The sequence below is a fragment of the Mytilus edulis genome, chromosome 6, assembly GCF_963676685.1.
Source record: "Mytilus edulis chromosome 6, xbMytEdul2.2, whole genome shotgun sequence".
Classification (NCBI taxonomy): Eukaryota; Metazoa; Mollusca; class Bivalvia; order Mytilida; family Mytilidae; genus Mytilus; species Mytilus edulis.
Genome location: NC_092349.1, coordinates 34,352,642 through 34,378,122, shown reverse-complemented (window position 1 = coordinate 34,378,122; position 25,481 = coordinate 34,352,642). Strand labels below are relative to the sequence as shown.

The 25,481-nt window shown below is 32.5% G+C and overlaps 1 protein-coding gene across 1 annotated transcript in view; it reads right to left on the bottom strand.

The window, feature by feature from the left end:
• LOC139527559 (protein hobbit-like) overlaps window positions 1–25,481 on the bottom strand; it is a 99,517-nt gene that overhangs the window by 18,349 nt on the left and 55,687 nt on the right. The window contains exons 23-46 of the mRNA XM_071323066.1: window positions 25,364–25,452; window positions 23,766–23,835; window positions 23,345–23,446; window positions 22,285–22,438; window positions 20,929–21,139; window positions 20,236–20,408; window positions 19,734–19,832; window positions 18,893–19,159; window positions 18,373–18,469; window positions 17,692–17,785; window positions 17,031–17,174; window positions 16,300–16,391; window positions 15,460–15,712; window positions 14,331–14,386; window positions 13,266–13,335; window positions 12,420–12,593; window positions 11,793–11,945; window positions 11,145–11,223; window positions 10,478–10,644; window positions 9,767–9,940; window positions 8,963–9,082; window positions 7,542–7,631; window positions 4,496–4,561; window positions 3,539–3,636 (exon numbers count right to left, since the gene is read on the bottom strand). Of these exons, the coding sequence (XP_071179167.1) occupies window positions 3,539–3,636; window positions 4,496–4,561; window positions 7,542–7,631; window positions 8,963–9,082; window positions 9,767–9,940; window positions 10,478–10,644; window positions 11,145–11,223; window positions 11,793–11,945; window positions 12,420–12,593; window positions 13,266–13,335; window positions 14,331–14,386; window positions 15,460–15,712; window positions 16,300–16,391; window positions 17,031–17,174; window positions 17,692–17,785; window positions 18,373–18,469; window positions 18,893–19,159; window positions 19,734–19,832; window positions 20,236–20,408; window positions 20,929–21,139; window positions 22,285–22,438; window positions 23,345–23,446; window positions 23,766–23,835; window positions 25,364–25,452 (3,092 nt within the window). The remainder of the gene's footprint in view (window positions 1–3,538; window positions 3,637–4,495; window positions 4,562–7,541; window positions 7,632–8,962; window positions 9,083–9,766; window positions 9,941–10,477; window positions 10,645–11,144; window positions 11,224–11,792; window positions 11,946–12,419; window positions 12,594–13,265; window positions 13,336–14,330; window positions 14,387–15,459; window positions 15,713–16,299; window positions 16,392–17,030; window positions 17,175–17,691; window positions 17,786–18,372; window positions 18,470–18,892; window positions 19,160–19,733; window positions 19,833–20,235; window positions 20,409–20,928; window positions 21,140–22,284; window positions 22,439–23,344; window positions 23,447–23,765; window positions 23,836–25,363; window positions 25,453–25,481) is intronic.

Below are 25,481 nucleotides of genomic sequence, written 5' to 3'. Positions count from 1 at the left end.
TAACGAATGCTCTACCGGCTTAAAGTATAAATTTTTAATTCTTAATTTATCAATGTTCACCTAACCTCACCTAAGTACATCCTTAATTGTTGTAAATGTTTGTTACATATGACACATGAGCGTCGCTGATGCATCTTATGTAGACAAAACATGTGTTTGGCTTATCAAATCATAAGCCTTATACCTTTGATGACTATTTGTATCTTTCAAAAATCTATCCTAAGCCTCTTCAACCATTATCTATTTATACTGGTGATTTACAGCGATGCTATCATAGTACATTAACTTCACTTTAATAAACAAAAGTTACCTAAAAAGTAATTGCATAAATATTTTTGCTTAAAAGACCTGTTCAATATTTTAATTACCTGCAGTAATTATATTGGAGTTTTTCTAATTTCCATCATCATAAAAATGCCTAAAATATTTGCCCCTGGACATATGCAATCATCAGTGAATCAATCATTCAAGTCATATTTATTATAACAATGATTGACAGTCCTTAGTGAACACTCTCCTGTATGTATTATTGTCTGATCTTTTGGTGATGGTAAATTATTGGATAAACATCTTGCCATAACACTGATCTAATTATTCTGTGAACCAATATTTAAGAATTCAATTGCCTTGTTCGTCTTATTTTTTATGGTATTTTTGGCCTACAAAGGATAAATTATATTTAAACCTCTACTTGAGCTGATGTGGTGGTGACTGTATAGGTGTTTTCTGGTCTTCCACTTACCTGACCCTCTCCTGCAGTAACTGTATTAGTGTTTTCTGGTCTTCCACTTTTCTTACCCTCTCCAGCAGTAACTGTATGGGTGTTTTCTGGTCTTCCACTTACCCAACCCTCTCCTGCAGTAACTGTATGGGTGTTTTCTGGTCTTCCACTTACCTAACCCTCTCCTGCAGTAACTGTATGGGTGTTTTCTGGTCTTCCACGTACCTAACCCTCTCCTGCAGTAACTGTATGGGTGTTTTCTGGTCTTCCACTTACCTAACCCTCTCCTGCAGTAACTGTATGGGTGTTTTCTGGTCTTCCACTTACCTGACCCTCTCCTGCAGTTACTGTATGGGTGTTGTCTGGTCTTCCACTTACCTAACCCTCTCCTGAAGTAACTGTATGGGTGTTTTCTGGTCTTCCACTTACCTAACCCTCTCCTGCAGTAACTGTATGGGTGTTTTCTGGTCTTCCACTTACCTGATCCTCTCCTGCAGCAACTGTATGGGTGTTTTCTGGTCTTCCACTTACCTAACCCTCTCCTGCAGTAACTGTATGGGTGTTTTCTGGTCTTCCACTTACCTAACCCTCTCCTGCAGTAACTGTATGGGTGTTTTCTGGCCTTCCACTTACCTGATCCTCTCCTGCAGTAACTGTATGGGTGTTTTCTGGTCTTCCACTTATCTAACCCTCTCCTGCAGTAACTGTATGGGTGTTTTCTGGTCTTCCACTTTCCTGACCCTCTCCTGCAGTAACTGTATGGGTGTTGTCTGGTCTTCTACTTACCTAACCCTCTCCTGCAGTAACTGTATGGGTGTTGTCTGGTCTTCCACTTACCTGACCCTCTCCTGCAGTAACTGTATGGGTGTTTTCTGGTCTTCCACTTACCTAACCCTCTCTGCAGGAACTGTATGGGTGTTTTCTGGTCTTCCACTTACCTAACCCTCTCTGCAGTAACTGTATGGGTGTTTTCTGGTCTTCCACTTTCCTGACCCTCTCCTGCAGTAACTGTATGGGTGTTTTCTGGTCTTCCACTTACCTGACCCTCTCCTGCAGTAACTGTATGAGTGTTTTCTGGTCTTCCACTTACCTAACCCTCTCTGCAGTAACTGTATGGGTGTTTTCTGGTTTTCCACTTACTTAGCCTCTCCTGCAGTAACTGTATGAGTGTTTTCTGGTCTTCCACTTACCTAACCCTCTCTGCAGTAACTGTATGGGTGTTTTCTGGTCTTCCACTTACTTAGCCTCTCCTGCAGTAACTGTATGGGTGTTTTCTGGTCTTCCACTTACCTAACCCTCTCCTGCAGTAACTGTATTAGTGTTTTCTGGTCTTCCACTTACCTGACCCTCTCCTGCAGTAACTTTATGGGTGTTTTCTTGTCTTCCACTTTCCTGACCCTCTCCTGCAGTAACTGTATGGGTGTTTTGTGGTCTTCCACTTACCTAACCCTCTCCTGCAGTAACTGTATGGGTGTTTTCTGGTCTTCCACTTACCTAACCCTCTCCTGCAGTAACTGTATGGGTGTTTTCTGGTCTTCCACTTACCTAACCCTCTCCTGCAGTAGCTGTATGGGTGTTTTCTGGTCTTCCACTTACCTAACCCTCTCCTGCAGTAACTGTATTGGTGTTTTCTGGTCTTCCACTTACCTGACCCTCTCCTGCAGCAACTGTATGGGTGTTTTCTGGTCTTCCACTTACTTACCCTCTCCTGCAGTAACTGTATGAGTGTTTTCTGGTCTTCCACTTACCTAACCCTCTCTGCAGTAACTGTATGGGTGTTTTCTGGTCTTCCACTTTCCTGACCCTCTCCTGCAGTAACTGTATGGGTGTTGTCTGGTCTTCCACTTTCCTGATCCTCTCCTGCAGTAACTGTATGGGTGTTTTCTGGTCTTCCACTTACCTAACCCTCTCCTGCAGTAACTGTATGGGTGTTTTCTGGCCTTCCACTTACCTGACCCTCTCCTGCAGTAACTTTATGGGTGTTTTCTTGTCTTCCACTTTCCTGACCCTCTCCTGCAGTAACTGTATGGGTGTTTTGTGGTCTTCCACTTACCTAACCCTCTCCTGCAGTAACTGTATGGGTGTTTTCTGGTCTTCCACTTACCTAACCCTCTCCTGCAGTAACTGTATGGGTGTTTTCTGGTCTTCCACTTACCTAACCCTCTCCTGCAGTAGCTGTATGGGTGTTTTCTGGTCTTCCACTTACCTAACCCTCTCCTGCAGTAACTGTATTGGTGTTTTCTGGTCTTCCACTTACCTGACTCTCTCCTGCAGCAACTGTATGGGTGTTTTCTGGTCTTCCACTTACTTACCCTCTCCTGCAGTAACTGTATGAGTGTTTTCTGGTCTTCCACTTACCTAACCCTCTCTGCAGTAACTGTATGGGTGTTTTCTGGTCTTCCACTTTCCTGACCCTCTCCTGCAGTAACTGTATGGGTGTTTTCTGGTCTTCCACTTACCTAACCCTCTCCTGCAGTAACTGTATTGGTGTTTTCTGGTCTTCCACTTACCTAACCCTCTCCTGCAGTAACTGTATGGGTGTTTTCTGGCCTTCCACTTACCTTACCCTCTCCTGCAGTAACTGTATTGGTGTTGTCTGGTCTTCCACTTACCTGACCCTCTCCTGCAGTAACTGTATGGGTGTTGTCTGGTCTTCCACTTACCTAACCCTCTCCTGAAGTAACTGTATGGGTGTTTTCTGGTCTTCCACTTACCTTACCCTCTCCTGCAGTAACTGTATGGGTGTTGTCTGGTCTTTCACTTACCTAACCCTTTCCTGCAGTAACTGTATGGGTTTTTGTCTGGTCTTCCACTTACCTAACCCTCTCCTGCAGTAACTGTATGGGTGTTTTCTGGTCTTCAATTGGAGATAACTGTAGTTGGAATCTCATACTCTGTAATTTCTCTGTTGTCTCCTATTAGTATAAACAAACTCAGTGTCATATATTTTTATTTATAGCTATACAGGACTTCTGACATGTCATTATAGCTTATATTCTTTCTTATTTTGTGTGAATAACAAATGATTGAAATTGAATATTGACAGAATACCATTTCATAATTGTTCAAAATTTGCTGCCAATTTTTTCTAAAATCCTCTCTTTTATTCAGACAAAATTTTCCTGCTCTTAATGTAATTTTTGATCACATCGTTTCCCAATTTTTTTTATACATTGCATTTATGCACTTTTATTATTTTCATAATTGTTTTATCTTGACATCACAAAATTGTTATATGTAATGAGCAACACAAGCTGTATCTAACTGAAGCAGATACTACATTCCTTCAAAGGAACCTGAATTGTTTTTTATGGATCATATATCTCAATCTTTAGTTTTCTGTTCTGTACTATTTTTTTTTTTTTTTTTTTCCTTTCGGCCAAAGTGTCATCTGTTTCACGGCAAATTATGGTTTTCAGGGAGATAAATTTATAAAAATCTTTTTTTAACTGGTTTCCAAACCCCATATTTAACTTATTTGTATATTTTTTTCTATTTCGTTATCTCTCTTTAATAATAAATATTGTTAAAACAAACACTTGGTTATTGTTGCCTTCATATCTTCTCATACTTCTTTTAAATTTAAGTAATTTGGTGGTTCTGTTATTCTTGTGTTATATTTTATAAAAATAAGGACATGTGGTATGATTTCCAATGAGACAACTCTGCACCAAAGTTCAAATGAAGTGGATATAAGCAATTATAGGCAATAGTACAGCCTTCAATAATGTTTTTATCTTTTCCTCTTTTCAGAGAGAATGGATGAGATCTTACCTTTTTACTTTGTTCTGTATGTAACAACAAATTATTGACTATATCCAAAATCATTAAATACTGGGACTGCAAATGAAAATAAAACAAAAATTGATGAGACTGTCATACAAGTGAGAGGTTTAGCTAGTTATTACAGTGAGATGCTTGTAGGTGTTACTGTAAAATTTTACCTATAGCTCAACCTGTTTTTAAAATTGTCAACACAATAGGGACATTTAAATTGACCAGTTGGTATTGTTAGATTTAAAATATACCTTGATTCTACCTGTACAGATTTTTATTCACCTAACCCAAAGTTTCAGCATGCTTTTTTCCTGAAGATTTTCTTACCTAGGATTATTCTATTAAAAATTGATAGGGAAGAAAATAATTTGGTTTTCATTGTTTTAAATCCCTGATATATTTGATTTATCTATTTTTTACCTAAAATTCTAAATCAGTAAATGATTAAAATAAATATGTATTACTATGTTTGAAAATTTAAACTGTTTTTACACCAAAATGCTTCTTTAAAATTCGAACCCTTATACATAGTATTGTCCAGCTGCCAGTGAAACAAGAAATAGCTGTTCAGGGTGTTTACAGTTTAAATTTTCAGAGGGATATGTTGTTTTTTTCTTCACATGACCCTTCAAGATTCTCATTTTGGATTATTATTTGCAATGTTTTAAATCTTTTGGTGTCATTGTGCATACAATATTGGATTTATTTTATTTGAATTCACTACTCAGACTTTTTATAGCAATTTTGCTTCTTAAAATGTGATGTGTTTCTTTCAAGATTTTATTGTCATGAAGGACATCAAGGAGGAAATAATTCATTCAAACCATTTTGTGGGGCTTACATATGATGTTGTACATATAAAATTCGAAATAATTTTGGAGTATACCTTGCTGTGTTTTTTCTTTGAAATCTATTATAATATTAGTGGGAGTTTTGTGCATAAAATGCTGTGTTCACTAAAGGAATTCAATTTTTCATACGATGGGATTTAGTTATGTCAAAGATTTAAAAATTTCAAAACTGGAATTCAAGTAGGAGATATAGTGTGAGTTCATCCAACATGTTTCTGTGGCTTTAAATGTGATTTTTGAAATATTCATTATTAATTTTGGGATCTATTACAAATTTAAGATGATTCCCTATTTAAATGGGATCTTGGAAATGAAATAAAATGTTGAAGTAATGCAGTGGATATAGTCTAATCTAGTGATAAAGTGAAAAATGAAAGTAAAATATTCTAAAATATTCCTAACATGAGGAAATGTTTTAAGTGAATGTGAAATTGGAAATAGTCATTATAAAATTCTGAATCAAATATTGTTTGATTTGGAAATTTATTATAGGAAATGAAATAAAATGTTTACTGTGGATATATATTAAAATCAGGTGATATATAGTAAAAATATAAATAAAATATTACAAAATATAAGTGAGGATAACTATTTGGAATATAGTAATGGAAATGATTCTGAATTATGTATAGATTCTGCACCTGTTAAATTAGGATGTATATAATTGGAAGTTAATCAGAATTTATACTATGGATTTAGAAAAAAATCTAGTGAAGTAGTGAAAAATGAATAAAATTGGGAATTAATTAAAATCATTGGAATTCTGGATGAGATGTCAAATATTAGTGTAAATAAATTAATGAAATTGTTTATTCAAATATGATTTTGAGGTTTCATTAAAGTGAGTGAAATATTACGACTGGATTATTTAGGGTATTAAACACTGCTAGTAGTGGCTATGCAAACATTTAGATGAAATGTAGTGCATTTTAGGTCATGCCATTTTAAATTACATGTAACTGCAAGAAAATAAAATATATGATATAGTCATTCTTGTTTGGCTTGATCACTCATAAGATTTTGAATGACAGTAAAATAAAAATCTCTCAATAGAATAATCCTAGGTAACAAAAAGTTCAGGAAAAAAGCATGCTGAAACTTTTGGTTAGGTGAATAAAATTTTTTACAGGTAGCATCAAGGTAGATTTAAATCTAACAATACCAACTGGTCAATTTAAATGTCCCTATTGTGTTGACAATTTTAAAAACAGGTTGAGCTATAGGTAAAATTTTACAGTAACACCTACAAGCATCTCACTGTAAACCAGGTTCAATCCACCATTTTCTTACATAAGAAAATGCCTGTACCAAGTCAGGAATATGACAGTTGTTATCCACTCCTTTGATGTGTTAAAGCTGTTGTTGATTGTCACAACCTTAATGCAAGTGAGCCATTGGCTAATAAATATTATTTATCTTTTTTAGTTTCAAATTTTAAAAAGCACCTAATATATAAAAGATTTCAATGTACACCAATACTCTTACATGAAGGGTGCCACATTAGGAGCATGATCTGCTTGCCCTTCAGAAGAACTCAAGATCACCCCTAATTTTTGATGGGGTTTATATTGCTCAGGGTTTAGTTTTCTATCTATCTTGTGTCTTTACCTGTCAACTTTTCAAAATGCCCATGGGGGTTTTTGCGTGCGAGATGGCTGTCATAGTCCTAAAAAACCTTTAAGGGGCCTTCAAATACATTTTAATGTTGTTTTTTGACTTCTTCATACTTATATAAGCCTAAAGTCATTGTAAAATTAATTGTTTTGTGGACACAATTGCTCTTTCAAAATTTCAATTTGGGAGCCTCCATGGGGGAAATCCCCTGCAAATAGATACAATTGGCAGGTATGCACTGTGTCTTGTGTACTATTGTTTGTCTGTTGGTCTTTTTCTTTCTTAGTTATGGCATTGTCAGTTTAGTTTTTTATTTATGTGTTAGAATGTCCATTTTGTATCTCCCGCCTATCTTTTACATATTTTTAAATATTTCTAAAAAGTATTATTTACAAGAAACTTTGATTTGTTTTACAATATTTCTTACAATGTTTATGTTTACTTGAAAATTATTCTATGGCCTTAAACATATGGACCAATTCCTAAAAAAATGTCTTCTTGAAATATAATCATTTTTTTCCAAAATGACAATATGGTATACAATTCAACATTAAGAAACTATTTTTATTAATACTTACAGAATTTGTACAAATATTGAGATCATGATGTAATAATGTAAAACTATCCGCCCCCTGTTCTCTAGACATCATATCAGAGTCGTCTGAAGGCTGAAAGATAAATTATTATAAAATTTTAATACTATTTTTTCTTTGAAATCTATTTCATGACAAAGCAACACTCTCTCATATTAATTGGAGCTAAAATAATATTCCATGTTGATCAAAAGTTTAAATACCTTGCATTCAAACTTTGTTTGGTTGTTTGCTCAACCATTGTAATAGAGATTTTTTTCAACAATGAACATGGAATATCATAATATTTGTAATGGTTGCAAATTAAATAAGCACTATGGTCTTTATCATGGTAAACTTCAGGGGTCACTAGCTGTCAAATTCTGATATTTGACTAATAACATTCATATATCCAAATAAAAAAGTCTTAATTAATTAATTTATGATGCGTCAGCATTTAATGAGTATTTTATAGATATAGGAAGATTTTAGTCTAGATGCCATCTCATTAACCATAGAGGTGGCCTTCTGAAGACAGCTGAAGGTTACATAACTTGATCTAAACAGAAACATAGATATAAATAGAGAGCCAACTCATGCAATTAAATTTCCCGAGGTCTGTTTGATTTCTTATAATAGGTTAAAACAATGTGTTAATACTTGTTTTTACCTTTTAAGCATGAGTTTTGGTAGATCAAATCAGTCAACCTAATTGTTAACCCTTGTTTTACTTTCAATGTTGACATTCATTTCCTTCAACCTGCCTGCCGAACACACCTAGGTCGTTTGTAACCCATCTCTAGTTCAGAGGTTTAACATGAATACAGATTTAATGAGGTTGAATTCTTCACTTGCAAGTGAATAATTCATAAGTGATGTTTCTTTGCTTGTTTTGACAAAACTAAACTAAGCTGCTAACAAAATTCATATTTCATTTTTTTATATCTTGAAGCTACTTTAAGTTGCATCTGAGTTTTTTTTTATTTAACACTCAGTAAGTCTCCATGATTAAGCTTGCTTGATTTCTTGTTATAAGCATAAACTTACAGGAGGTGGCACTTCTGGCAGTATACTGAGATCCCATTCTCCATAGGAGGCATAAAATATTAACAATAACTTACAGGAGGTGGCACTTCTGGTAGTAAACTGAGATCACATTCTCCATAGGAGGCATAAAATATTAACAATAACTTACAGGAGGTGGCACTTCTGGCAGCAAACTGAGATAAACTGAGATCACATTCTCCATAGGAGGCATAAAATATTAACAATAACTTACAGGAGGTGGCACTTCTGGCAGTAAACTGAGATCACATTCTCCATAGGAGGCATAAAATATTAACAATAACTTACAGGAGGTGGCACTTCTGGTAGTAAACTGAGATCACATTCTCCATAGGAGGCATAAAATATTAACAATAACTTACAGGAGGTGGCACTTCTGGCAGTAAACTGAGATCACATTCTCCATAGGAGGCATAAAATATTTGACATTTACATCGTGATATAATTCTTTGGAGTTGTATACAATCCTTCATCTTCGATTTCTGAAAAAGAAATTGATAAAAGAAAATGTATTTACACTTTTGCAAAAGGAAATGGTAAATGAGTAATAAAAATCGCTACAAGTTTTGAAAATTTTATTGAAAGTCTTAAAATACATGGAAGAACTGTATGATGCTAAAAATAAAATCTGGATTTTTATCAAAAGTTTCTTCAGCTACTTGTATTTTTTAGCATAATCCACAGAAAATACATCCAGTCAGTTCTGGGAAATTTGAACCAACATAATCTTCTATGAACAAGTTCTCGTATAATGAATTTAAATCAAATCAGATTTAACATGAGGAATACTACAAAATGACTTAATTTAAAATTTTTGATTTCATAAGGTGGTACCTAACACTACAGGGAGATAACTCTGTAAAGCCAGCTAAACGTTTTAATTACATTGTGTTGTAGAAAGAATATTAAGCTTCTCAATGATCAAAATTGGTGTTTGTCAAATTGCTTTATAACCAGTGTAATTTTTCTGACAAAATGGTTGGTTCAAGAATTTTTAAATTTTAATATTTTTATTAAAGTCTCAAAGTAAATACTTTGATAAAATTTTATGAAAATTGAACGAGCCAAATTAATTTTAGTGAAAGTGTTGGGTACCACCTTAATTATCAATATTTTCTATAATCATATGGATAGGAAATGATCAGAATACTATTTTGTTTCAATACCTTATTGGAATGTGGAAAGTAACTATAGACAACACCACCCACACTGTGACCACTGGAAACCATTTCTGTCAAACCAGATAAATCTGGTTCAGACCGGTCTTCCACATTTTCAGGAGAAAGCCATGCCATTTTATCATCATCAGACTCTGGTTGAGAATCAACTGTTGCATAATACTAAAAATAATAATAGTGAAATTTAGAGCATAATGGCCTCTCTTTCACATTTACAGGTTCAGTTTACAGACCTGTCAAATGTGGATAAACTTTCTTTGAAAAGTTAACATCATAATAAAGATATGAACTATTAAACAGGGACGAACACATGCAGGCATGTACCATCTCAGGAGCCTTTAATTCAGTGATTGTTGTTTGTTATTGTACATCATATTTGTTATTCGTTCATTGCTTTGTACATTAATCAGGCCGTTAGTTTATTCTTTTGAATTATTTTATATTTGTTTTTCTAGCCTTTTATAGCTGACTATTTGCTCATTGTTAAAAGAAGTTCGATGATCTACAGTTGAAACTTCTATGTCATTTAGTCTCTGATGAGGAGTTGTCTCATTGGCAGTCATACCACATCTTCTTATTTTTATATGTACAAACTGAAAATATAATGTACCTCGTCTATCATAGAAAGAGCGAGCATAAAATAAAAGGGACATAAATATAACATTCTATATATTTTAGAGAAACTCTGGTATACTTTACCTGCATACACTCCACTGAGCAAACCCATGTTGTTTTACTGCGTAGTTGATTATCTTTCCAGACTGGCACATGATTACATGATAACACCTGTGCATGTGCAGCACTGACAATCACATGACCTGGCGTCTCACAACCTTTCACTATCACCTGACTGTTGTGTAACTCAACTGTAATAGAAAATGACATCACATGATTATAGCAAGATTATATAAAAACTATTTGCAAAAGGAATGAATGGAAACTTTTTGTAGACCTTGATGTCAGTCGATTAAAACTGACTGTTGGAACTTAAGTAAAAGTGGATCAGACTATAAGTCAGGTGCCCTGTTAAGCTTCAAAATCAAAGGATTCAGTCTTGACTATTGTATAAGTCGGTCAAATTTGAGTATTTTTTTCAGCAGACAGATACTGACTGCTGCCGGTAAAATCAATGCAAAATCCAGGAATTATATTCATTTTGTGATCCCTTCATGAATGAATGTTTGTTTTGTTTGAATCTTATTACCTACTAGCCTATTACTTGGAAGTCTGGGAGTAAAACTCATAATCCAGAAAGGGGTTTCCTGAGAAATTACGTATCTTTCATGATGACAAAACTAAAGTTCTCAATTTTTTTTTGTAAAATTTGACCTAGTGAGCTACTTTCTTGTTGTATATTGAAACTTACTAAGCCAGTTTTTCTGAGTGACATCGTCTGTCTGACATGCTGCAACACCTTGTAACTGGTCCATGTTGACACTTGATGGCTGAAATAAGTGTTAGATTATGTATTAATTTACAGCACAAATCATATCAATGTTTACAAAATTTTCCTGCAAGTAGTCATTTATTTCAATGATTTTTTTTATAATTCACAGAATCAACTTAATACAATGTATCAAATATATGTATCATAGTTATCCTATAAATATGAATACAATCACGTTTTTTTAAGACACATTCTAATCAAAGTAAGAACATATTTTCATTAAAAGACCGTCAGAAATAGTGATGTTGGATATATAAGCATACCAAAGATTAGAATTGTGTAGGGCACCATTAATAATTTTTTTTGTGCTCCAAGTGGTCTAAGTAGTTAAACACTGGGGTTGTACATTCAACCCCCAAGTGGTATGTGTATTTGACTCCAATCTTAATTTGAAAGAAGGATTGAGGTTTCCTGCAGAAAATTGGTGGTTCACTAAGGACATTCTGGCTTTCTCTACTGATAAAATCTGGCTGCATCCAAACAGCCAATTGTGCGGAATGTGGTACATTGTGTATTTATCACCAACAATAAAATTTCTTTGACTTGAATGTAAGAAAATGATTTTACCTCCTCAGTAAATACAATAGATTTACTATCAGACTCAGCCACAAGTTTCATTAACATAGAGTAAGCTTTCCCACGCTGAGATTTGGCAAATGGATCAGATTTTTCTGCTGTAGGTGAACTAGCTCTATCCTGGAATGAGGACGTCCTGTTTTTCTACAAAAAATAAATTTTATAGCAATTGCATTATATTTTGGTTGTCGAACAAAAACCGCTCATAGCAGCCTATGACCAGGTTAGGGATTATATTACTAGCAGGTCTTATTATATGCAAATTAGCTAAGTTTATGGACCAATATTAATCCTGCATGAACCTCCAACTTTTAAGATATGCAAATTAGGTCAAGTATAGGGAATTCGACCTGTCTATGAGAATCTAAAATAAACTAAATGCATCATTCTTATCAATGGAAATTTGAATGAATTTTGGACCAATATTAATGCTGCATAAACATCCTTCTTTCATTGCTTTTGTTTAAATGGAAGATGATCAAATTCATTCCGAAAATCCTCATATAGGGGAAATTAGCAAAATTCATCTTTAACAATAAATACATATTCATTCTTTTGGAAGCTTCCATAAATAAACTGACATTTAATTTTTGACAAAAGTCACCTCATGATACTTACATATGTATTGCGCCCTTCATCGACCTTGACAACCTTTAATGCATCTGATGACAGGTTTCTACGTAGAGACTGAGCTTTCTGATAGCTGTCATACAGACCAATCAGTACAATATTATTACTCTTGTTCCAGGCTCCTTTCATATCATATACATGAACACAATGGGTAGGTTTGGCCTATAAAAAGACATTTGGAATCTAATGCTTTAACTGAAACTTATGAATTCATTTTTAATTTCTAACACTGTAATAAATGGAGTAATGGATTTTGAGAAGAAAATTTGAATAAAATGTTATACACATGAACACAAATGTATTAAATCAAACTGTGTTTTATTTTTATTTTTAATTTCCAATAGCTACAGTAACTCCAAAATAGTTTAATCTGTCCCACATTTAAAAATATTATGTTGATATGTTCTAATATCTATAAACATTGTGAGTATGATTGAACATGGCAATTCTTTGTTAACTTTTGAAACTCAAAAACTGTTAATAAAGAATGTTTTTGATGTTTTTATTATTTACAAAAATTGACAAAGGAAAGGTTTCTCGGTAATAAATACTTGCATTTCCAGGTTTGATTGGATTATTATATAGAGCACGTTTATTTCACATAAGAAATTTTTGGTTTTTATTTCACTGGGAAATCAATGTAATTCATTGCAACCAATAATAATAGCAATTAATTCAACTTTTTTCTCTCTTTCGGTCGAAAATCTTATTATAAAAAATGTTTGAATTTACAGAATGATCAAATATTTTTTGAATTAAGTTTTGCTGAATAAAGTTTAATAATATTTTTAGAATCAGTCTTACATCTACAATCATCTTATCATTTTAACTTACACCATTTTTAACATCCTCCTCTTCATCAGAAGAATCTGATTCCACAACCTCTCCTCTCAGATAGGTTACCCTGAAACACAAGAAAAGTCAAACGTCAGAAACTTTAATAGTACAAAAAGGTAAGTTTTCCTTATTTTTAATTGTTTGCATCCACATCATTTGAACTTTGGTGGATATTTGTCTCATTGGCTTTAATACCACATCTCCTTATTTCCATAAGGATGACCATTTAGTTGCCAATTATAGGTTACTGCATGACCTTCATCAATAAGCAAAACTTGCATGTTTTTTTTTTATTCGGGTACTATTTTAAAGGTGTAATACATGCAATAACATTATTTATGAGCAAATAAAGTAAGCCTTGCAAAATTTCAGTTTGTGATTTACATTATATGTGTGTTTTGATTCATATCTTTTCTACCCAAGTGTTGTAAATACTGTAGAAACATTAATTTTCGTGGGTTAAAATTTTGTGGTTTTGTTGTCTCTTTATAAGATTTCATTGGGAATTAATTTAGTGTTTTCCAGCAAATTGAAGTGATATTATGTAAAGAATAAATTTTTAGAGGAGATTTTAATTTTGTGGATATATTATCTCCACGAAAATTTCTGCTTTTACAGTAGTCATACCTGCCAATTTTTCAAAACCATGGGGGTTTTGCATGCAAGATGGCTGTCAGAGTCCTAAAAAACCTTCTAGGGGGCCTGCAAATACCTTTTAATGTTGTTTTTTTGGCTTCTTCATACTTTTATAAGCCTTAAGTCATTATAAAATTAATTGTTTTGTTTAAATTGTGGACAAAATTGCTCTTTCAAAATTTCAATTTGGGAGCCTCCATGAGGGAAATCCCCCGCAAATAGTGACAGTTGGCAGGTATGAGTAGTTAACTTTCAATGAGAAATGCACATTTCAACTAGAAGACACACTTAGAGATCTATACCCCAAGACAATATGTGAAGGTAAACCTTTTTATACACACTTCAGATAATACAGGTAATGTATGCAAGATTTTTATGTTAAATTTGTTTCATCCTTATTAATAAAGTAGTCAGTAATACATTTACCTGCTAACACTTATGAAGAAACTTTTATCCACTGGAAATCTAAGGGAATGATTAAGCTGAAAAATAGATATTTTAAAATAATTATTAATTAAGAAAATATCTTGTTTTAATATGCACAAATATAATTTTGAAGTTCTGTAGCATTTATCATTTTCAATTCGTCTTATCAATAGTCCATTTGCCAATTACCGATTTGATTCTGTTATTACACACTTTTTAAACAAATTACTTCCCTTTGTCAATTGTAGACTGGTTCCATACCGGACAAAATTGGCTTTTGCCAATGCAAAGCATGATGAATTGAAAGTGATGTATCGGCGGTTTAACTAATTTTTCATAAAAAAATAATTTCTGATGTCAAAAGTATTTAGATTAACAACAAATTAATGTAATTAAAAGTTTTGAAAACCTTAAAGGTTACTCACATTACGCACAGGTAAATTTGCTCGTTCTTCTAGCTCTCCATTATAAATGAAAATACATGTTCCCTATAAGGGAGACAACTGAAAGAGGGATCTCTAATTACAGGGTCAAATACGGGAATTGGCAAATAGCCTATTGAGCTTCTTGAAACAATATATATAATGTTATTTTTGTTTTTCATTTAATTTTGTGTCCATATATTATTACAAACTTTAAGAGAATACGATTTTTTTTTTTTAAATTACTGTCAATTTATTTATTTTTAGTGGGTACCAATTTTTCGTGGATAGAAGAAAAACTTGCATATTTAGGGATATTTAATTCCGTGGTTTTGCAAAAGTCTGCATATAAGTCAAAACAAATTTGTCATTTGTTACACATTTAGTGTCATGGTTCACCTGTACCAAAGAAATCCACGAAAATTGGTATCCAACGAATAATAATGAATCCACAGTAGTCGTTTATATCACTTTTGATATTCTCACACTCATCTATTTCATGTAAGGCCTTAAATCAGATGTGGAGCTCATCATATATCATTTGCAAGTAAAATAAATATAAAATGACCATTTTTACATAAAATAAACTGTTGAAACTGAAAAATGTCTTACCGGTACATAATTTGGATAGTAAAATGCTGATATTTAAACCTGTAAACTATGCAAAATTAAGGTGAAACAAAAAAAATATTGAAGGTAATAATTACTTGTTCATCTTCTGATTCTTTATGAGCACTACACAACCATGTTTTAGCTCCTAATAATTCACAACTTAAATATCTCACACTCCAGTTTGCAGCTGGACGATGGAACAAGCCATCCTCTATCGGAACTAGAGATAAATCATTACACACATTGAGTACGAATGACTCAGCTAAAAGTTCAGAGCCATGTTGTTTTGAGAAAGACATCCAATAACATATGTTAAATCTGTGAAGGTTTACTGCCATCTTTATACTCCTACAACACAATGTAGATCATGTTAACTTAAGTTTAGAAACAAGGGTAAAGGAAATGTTTGCAGGGTCATTTTCTTACAGTAACGTTCATAGCACAAGTCAACCATTATCAACAGTTTTCCTTGTCAGTGCATGTTATAAAGTATTCTTAATTATATCAAAGGACATTATGTTTTTGTAAAGAGCTACTTTCTTATTGTAAACTTAGAAATTTTCAAGGTTTTTTTATCCATGTGAATGATACGACTGGTTGAGCATTGCAACAATAAGAACTCATATTCTGATATCAGTCACATACATCTGAAATTCTGAATGTAGTTTTTCCTGAAATCACCCTAAATAATCTAACATTTCCATTCTTCTAAAAATGCAATAATTAATGAACCCAGTAATATCTGAATTGTTCGTAGCTCTTATATGAAGACTTCCCAACCACTATCAAAATGAAAAATATTTAGAAAACACTGTCCCTTTGATAGATTAAATTTTTTTATCAAAAATAATCTATTTAAATATCATTATTAACAATAGAAACAAGCATCTATGTGCAACAAACCATAACTTGTTAGTACAAAAAAATGTTCATACTTGTAGTGTCTTGTTAATTGTGGTTTTCTTGATTTAGTGCTGGAAAACAGTGCACCTCTTCTTGTAGGTCTAGTAACACCAGCTAAACATAGCTAAAATAATAAAATTCAAAAATATAATAGACCAATTCTAAAATATTTAGGATCAGAAAAGAATATAAAAAGCATGTAAAGCTGAAGCCAGTAACAGATGTTATTTGAAATAACTTCTATCTTCCTTATTGATATTAAACAGCCTAAAAGCTTTGCTCATTGTTGAAGCCCGTAAGGTGACTTAAAGTTGGTAGTTTCTGTGTCATATGATCTCTTGTGGAGAGTTGTCTCATTGGCAATCATACCACATCTTCTTTTTATAAGTAGGATATTTTGGCTTTGTAACCTTTCCACTTAATTAAGCAACAATTTCAGATAAAAAAAATATCCTCTAAATTGCGATTGGTTCATTTGATTTCTATAATTGCAAGATGAAGGTCACCTTAAAAATATTTGAGGACAAGCAAATTCTATTTATCATTCAATACTTCCAATATGTCTCTTACTTTTGGTTGGTGCCTCCAATTATTGAAAGATACAATTATTTTCCTCTCCTCCCAAGATTAACTTCTGTATTTAATCAAATCTTAAAATTTCTGATAAAATCTGCCTATGGTAACATATGGTCAACTTTCAATTTCTTTTCAATCATATATCATGATGCTGATGATGATATTACAAATGTTATATGCTACAAACCTTAATCTTATCAAGAAATCTCAATGTACTAGCATAAAATATACATTTAGGTACATTCAGTGTGTTGTCATGTTTAGGTTTGGTGTCGAGTGACATAGTCACACTCAAATTCTGTGATCTAAAGGCTCTAAAAGAATCATGGTCCTATAAATAGAAAAATAAATCAGATTAAAATTGGTTTTCTATTTATCAAACTTAAAGGGTTTCAGACCATGTACACAATTTATTATTTAATGTAGGAACGTGAATATATTGTAAACCAACTTATTTTTGCCAGCATTTTGTTTTCACGACTTTTACTAACAGAAATATAATAGAAATATAATTTTTTGCAACATGCACAACTTCAGTTTTTCATTTTCTAAATACTTTCAAGTAAACTTGAGAACATCGAAATGAAATGGCAGTAAAGCTATTAAAAATACATTATATTAAAATTGCTGCAAAAAAAAAAGGTCATAGTTATTAACAACTTAAAACACTCGAAGAGAATTTCAAATAAATAATTGGTGGGTGGTTCTATTCACACAAATTATTTATAATTTCAAATTTTGCTATTAATGATGTCTTACAATCATAACATCACTCTTCGCACAGCATGAATAAACAAAACTGCTTAGATGTTTCATATAACAATTCTATATTCCTATGAAGTATTCACCTCTAAAGAATATTCTGGTACTTTGTCAGGAGCACAGGGCATAACAGCATGGTGGTCATTAGGGTCTCCACGACTTATCCAGTCTAAATGTATACTGAAATAATACAATAAAATGTATGTAATGCAATCAACAAACAGAGTTAGTAAATAAATGGTTAGTTCTTTTGGTACACATTACAGTTTTGTTTATCCAGATATAAAAAAGGCAAAAGAAAACAGGTGTATAATAATATTTAAATAATTAAAAAAAATATATGAATAGCTGCAGAGAAAGATGGAAACATACAAATATTTCTAACATTATGTATGCTGATAGATCAGTAAATAAAGCACTTTTAACATTGCCATGACAGGTAGCAAATCAAGGTACAATATTAAGACAGGAAATACATGATGTTACATAAAAGTTCTAAATATACTTAAATTACATTATACCAATGTTAATACACAAGTATAACATTGTTGTTCTTTAACTCTGTAAAAGAGTTACTATACTGTAAACCCACTTATTTGAAATATAATGAGAATATAAATTGTTGATAATATGTCAAACCTGGATCTTTCTTATCTAACTATAAATAAATTCTAAAATTGTGAAATTAAATCACTGTGAAGTCAGCTTGAAAGGACTAAACGCGAAATTAAATTGGTTTACAGTATATGATTCTGGTGTTTACTTACTTTAAACGTAGGTTAGGCAAATGTAGAAGTTTACAATCATCATATTTGGAAGCTGTGTTTACTGATATGTCAAAATCTCCTTTTAGTAGAAAATTAGCTTAAAAAAAAATCATAAAGTTGTAAATCTTACCTAGCTTATAATTATACAGACTGATAAAATGTAATCTACTATTTGATTTGTCAACCACACGACATACTCCTTTGCCCACAAAACATGAAATTCTAATTACAAGGATCAATGATGAAATTAAGTCATGCAAAATTACCATTCAATCATATATATTTATATATTGAGGATCTTGAACCTACAAATTAATTATTCATAATTCTTGCTTTGATAATTCTATGACAATAACACCGGATTAATGATCAAATTGAGATAAAAAAAAATATTTGCAAAAATACTCTAAACAACAAAAATCAAGAAACTTTATAAAAAAAAAAAAAAAAAAAAAAAAAAAAAAAACCTTCTTCCACTTGTATTTGTACCCATTAATCCTAAAAATGATATTATAATTACCATTTGTCCATTCCATTAATAAATTAGTCCACGTCCAATCCATGAATTCTGTCGTGTTATAGGGATCAAATGAAGCATGGTACAACCAGGTCATTTCCTGTATGGATATGGTCAATCGACCATGAAGGAGTAGTCTAATTTTATCCCAGACTGGCATAGATACACTTGGGTCTATAGAGGGTTTGTTAACATTGTCAAAGCATACGTTATACTGAGCTACACAAGGTTCCCAATTAGCTCCATAGGCTTGGGTCCAGGATACCACATCTGGAAAAGTTCATAACAATACATTATTTAAGATATATAAAGCAAAACTATATCTGTCTTGGGTTTTTAGACCAACCCGAAGTCAGTGCTTTTACCTTTAATTTTTTTTCTCAAGAATTCTTCAACATAAACTGTTTTCCAATATAACAGTTGTTTTAAACATCTACTAACCCTTCCATAATAAATATGACACAGAATTGCACTACCAATAAACAATATTATTTGTGTTCATTGGCAGATTACAAATAGTGGCGTTTCTGTACAAAATGTATAATACTGGAACTTGACTTCTTAAAGACACAATATGTTCTGTTCTAGCTGGTGACAAAATAATCTAACATATCTAGTATCATCGTCTTACAAACATACCCTTTTTGGCCGTACCTATTTTATGACAAATGCATGTTCAAATTTTAGTTACCTTAACCTTTACATCTCTATTAATTGTTACAATTTTTTAATTCCCACCCCTTACTTTCTCATGTATTCATATCCAAAATTGTTTTTTTTATTTTAGTTTACTAAAATTCTATGAAAAAAAATAGGTATAATATAAATGTTTTAAGATACATACCACAGCTAAAATCATGATAAAACTTGAGTGCCGGTAAATTTCTCTCTACTTCCATATTGGTCCATGGAGATGCTACTTCAACTGTACAACTTCTCTTAGCTTCAAATACAACATGTACAATAAAAAAAATACATGAAATACAAGTGAAAATTCTATCTATTTCCAAATTATTTCATTTTTTCTACTTTGGTCTTTCTTGGATTGCTTGGTTTACAATGCATTCAATTTTGCAAAAATTAAAATCACAAAATTACTGAACTATCAGGAAAATTCAAAATGGAAATTCCCTAATCAAATTGCAAAATCAAAAGCTCTTACACATCAAACGAATAGATATTAACTGTCATATTCCTGACTTGGTACAATTGATGTGGCCTTTTTTCGGATAATTTGATCACCTCTGATGAGTCTTATGTAGAAGAAACAAGAATCTGACATATGAAATTAAATTTTGATGACTTTTTTAGAAATAAAAGAAGGGCTGTTTCTGCTCAGCACTGACCTCTTTTAGTTCCATCTTGTTCAGCACCAACCAGTCTTCCCCAAAGATACAGATTTTTAACATCAAACATTGGCTGAGGATAGTCTCGTAACATCACAGTCCAATGATTTATATTAACTGTTACGTAACGACACCATAACGTCAAAAAATCTAGACCTTCTTCTGGATATGGACTGAAAGACAGAAAGTACTGTTAAATATGTTGAGATCAAGTAATACAACTGTGTAAATTCTATTTTAATGAATTAGGTATGTGTTTAATCATATGTTCAGTTTTGTTCATTTTGTTAATCTACTGATAAAAATATAATATGAGGAGGGTTGAGATCTAAAAAGATTAGTGTAAAAAAAATCTACACTATGATGTGCCTGTCCAAAGCCAGGACCCTTGCAAGTAGTAGAAGTATGTCATGATGCTGAGGAACACCTCCCAGTGTGGGATTTTCTTGCTGCGTTGAAGACCCATTGGTGGCCTTCGGCAGTTTTTTGTACTTTAGTTGGGTCGTTGTCTCTTTGACAAATACCCCATTTCCATTCTCAGTTCTATGTTATTTGATTTTGCAATTAGAAATGTATCATTCAGTTCACGGTGCAAAGAATTAAATAGCCTTATATTCACCAACTTCTGGAAAAAACTATAATTTCCTTTGAAAAATAAACAGTTTTCAAATTAATATCCTTCTGTAACCTTACCTATCAGAATCTATTTCCCTCATATGTTTTACAGCATTGTCTTTCCCATGAAATGATAAATCAGCCATGGCTCTGATTTCTAACTCTTTCATTGTCCATGTAAATAACTTTGTTCTCATTGGAGTATTAGCATAAAGTAGTCTGGAACGTTTTACATATATATCACTACTCTTTTTAGTCAACGATGCATATAGTTCCTCAATTGTGTCAGCTGAAAATTTAAATGATTGAATATAGTTAATATGAAAGGCAGACCATGTTTTAGCAGTTTTGCATTCACTTTGTTTTGCAATTCAGTGCAGTTTTGTTTTGGATATTAAGTTTTATTTCAATTAATTATTTTTTATGGAGGTATTGTGCAAAATCTACATATATTTGATTTATATCACAAGAGGTCTTAGAAAAAGTGAAATTTACTGTTCCCTTTGAACTGAAATAAAAACTCAAATTTCCTTCAGGTAAAAAGGAAAATTTATATGGGCATGAATGGAAAACAACAATTAATATATCTTTCTAAAAACTAGTCTTTTGAATGTTGTTATTTGTAACCTTTAATAAAACATAAAACACATGATGAGCATATCTTATTTACTAATTACTATAAAACTGTACTTTATTATTTTAAGGTGGTACCCAACACTTTCACTAAAATTAATTTGGCTCGTTTAATTTTCATAAAATTTGGACAATGTATTTACTTTGACCCTCTAACAAAAATATAAAAATTTCAAAAAATTTGAACCAACCGTTTTGTCAGAAAAATTACACTGGTTATATAGCAGTTTGACAAACACCAATTTTGATCATTGAGAAGCTTAACATTCCCTTTACAACACAATGTAATTAAAACGTTTAGCTGACTTTACATAGTTACCTCCCTGTTGTGTTAGGTACCACCTTAATGACTTGGGGAATGCTTCAAACGCATTACTGTTATTTCTATTCTAATGAAACACTCATAAAATGTTAAAAATAAAGTATGTGTACAATAATATCAAGACAATGTTATCCTCAATCACGAAACCTTGTTATGAATGACTCAAACCATCAACTGAGTAACTGATGGCAGACTTCATTCCACTAAAAGTGGTACAAGCTGTCATGACCTGATTTCTGATATTTTATTATAATTGACAGTTTTAATCTCTTAGATGGGATACTGTGGATTCATTATTATTCATTGGATACCAATTTTGTGGCTTTTGTAGGAAGAGGTCAACCACAAATTTAATGTTCAACGCAGTACAAATTATATGTTCATATTTGAAAAATCACAAAATCAAATATCATAGAAAATTGGTACCCAGGAAAATAAATGAATTCACAGTATAAGTTATATTTAACAAGATTACTTACAAGGGATATAACCATGTTGTTTTCTGAGAGTGTTAATCTTTTGATCCATCACATTTTTCCTGATAATATTCTCCTGGCATTCATCCTTCAGTAATTCATAATTATCACCCAACTTGATTTCAAATGGATCATCCCCAAGTTGTACCATAAACACCTGCAAAAGGAAGTTTGCTAATAACATGTAAGTAAAGAGAACAAACAAGAATGTGTCCAAAGTACAAGGATGCCCCACTCGCACTATCATTTTCCATGTTCAATGGACCGTGAAATTGGGTAAAAAATATAATTAGGCATTAAAATTAGAAAGATAATATCATAGGGAACATGTGTACTAAGTTTCAAGTTGATTGGGCTTCAACTTCATCAAAAACTACCTTGACCAAAAACTTTAACCTGAAACTCGCACTTTCATTTTCTATGTTCAGTGAACCGTGAAATTGGGGTCAAAAGTTTAATTTGGCTTAAAAATTAGAAAGATCATATCATAAGGAACATGTGTACTAAGTTTCAAGTTGATTGGACTTCAACTTCATCAAAAACTACCTTGACCAAAAACTTAAACCTGAAGCGGGACAGACGGACGAACGAACGGACGAACGAATGGACGAACGAACGGACGAACGAACGAACGGACGAACGAACCAACGGACAGACGAACCAACGGACAGACGAACGAACGGACAGACGGACGAACGGACCCACAGACCATAAAACATAATGCCCCTCTACTATCGTAGGTGGGGCATAAAAAAATTATAGAATTATTTCAATTTTCCATTTAAATTATAAATGAATGTTTTTTTGTGTTAGTCCATTATTTTATCTAGGAGTGATTAAATTGAAGCCTATAATATTGGTTAGGCACCTGTCTACTGAAGAGAACTACATTAGAAGCTTTTGTACTTTAAAATTGATAACATTATAAGTAAGGAGTTTGGATTTTTACCTAGTCCAATAATTTAAAGATTCGCTCATTTATTTTTCTTCCCTTGGAATTAAATATATAGATTTAGGCTAAACATACTCACAAAGAAAAACTTATATATTTTCAATAACTTACCTTTGCTTTTATCTGTAGATCTGGTGGTAATTTACTCTCCAGTGTGAACGGTTTACTCTTGTAATTATGAACTAACTTCCACCATTTAAATAAATTGACAAACTATAACAAAAATTTAAAACTACAGTTTGATTAGCAATTAAATATAAAACATATTGACATTTGAGAATGCAATGAACTAAATATTTCATTATTAAAAAGATAAATAACCAGAAAACTGATAATGGTCAATATTTTTAACACTCAATTTTAACATAAATATAAGACTTATTGTTGCAGTATGATTTCCACTTGTAGAAACTTAAGATCAAACATTGTGTAGCAAAGGCTATATTCTTTTTTTTTAATTTTGGCTGTACTATGCAATTGCCTTCCAAACTAAACTTTTAGTAAGGGTTATAATGTTATGAGTGCTACATACCTCTTCAAAACATAAGGCAAAATTATATCCATAGGGGAAGACTATCATAAAACTATCAAAGGAAAAGTTCCTGAAAAAAACAAAAAATCTATGTCAATAGCAGCAAATTTGTGACTAAACTTTGCATACAATTCGCCGTTTCAGAATCTAATGCATCCTGGGTAATATTTTCAAAAGTGTACCCCAAACGTCGTGATTGGTTAGAAATGTCATAAACAATGGAAATTTAACCAACGACGTGACGTTATTTTTATTTTGGGGTACGAACAATGAAATTACCCATAGTCCTTTAGATTCTGAAACGGCCAATCATGGATCATTGTGGATTCATTCAATTTTTTGTGTATACCAGTTTCAGTGGATTAAGGAATAGTTCAGTATTGTGAAAACTTGATTTTGTGATTTTGTCAAAATTCGCAAAGCTACCTGTAGTAAATGTTTACTTCATTGAATATTTTAATTTGTAATTTCTTTACAACAAATAATAATAAATCCACAGTACTGCATAGATGTCATTAGCAGTAAACAAGAATGTGTCCCCAGTACACGGATGCCCCACTCGCACTATCATTTTCTATGTTCAGTGGACCTTGAAATTGGGGTAAGAACTCTAATTTGACATTAAAATTAGAAAGATCATATCATAAGGAACATATATATTAAGTTTCAGGTTGATTGGACTTCAACTTCATCAAAAACTACCTTGACCCAAAACTTTAACCTGAAACTGGACAGACGAACGAACTAACAGACGGACAAATGAAGGGACGCACAGACCAGAAAACATAATGCCCCTCTACTATCGTAGGTGGGGCATAAAAAGTGATTATACTCTTTTCACAATTACTAGAGATATTCTAGAAATGGCTTAAGAATACCACTGACTTATCAAACTTATCTATTAAGGGGATTGAACCTATCCATCCATCAACTATTGTTTTAAATTAAAAATAAATGCAATAAATTTGAGTTTTTCTGTCTTCAGAGCAAAAACAATGTACAAAATTAATTGCAGGATAACGACAATACCGGGGTAACTCTTTGGTGTCTTTAAATATCAGCTGTATTTGTACTTGGCTAGAAACAGGAGTAATAGGTCATTGAAGCTGGCATTACACCTGTTTCTTAGTCTTGTACACAATATTTTACACAGCTGATATCTAAAGACACTTACAGCTGATTGCATACACCTTATCGCTATTTGTCAGCCATTGCTTGAAATCACACAGGTTCCCGTAAAATTTTGATGTCATAAAACAAAATATCTGACGCCACAATGGAAAAGTGATTGTTGTATGCGTCAAAAGTTCAAGCGGCCGGGTCAGCTGGGATTAGCGATAAGGTGTATTGTACATGTAGGCAAAGGTTATATCTATGGTTACCTTGCTTGCTAGCTGAACCATGAAGTCATTATATTAGGTTAGGAAAACTACCCCTGACTAATAACAAATCTATCTGTCTGTAGGACTAGAATACTTCAAAAGGAGGGTACCGTACCTAATCATGAACTTGACGGTTCAGCTAGCAAGAAAGCTAACCAAAGAAATTACCTTTACCTCAATGAAATCGGCTGTAACAGTTATTGTCAATTTACCAACCATAATCTGTTTGTTGGGAGTTCTAGACAACCAGCATCTTCTCTCTCCTGTAGTAAAGTGCATTCTCTTGAGCTTCCATACAGTAATCCCTGCAAGACAAAAAATAAAACACATTAAT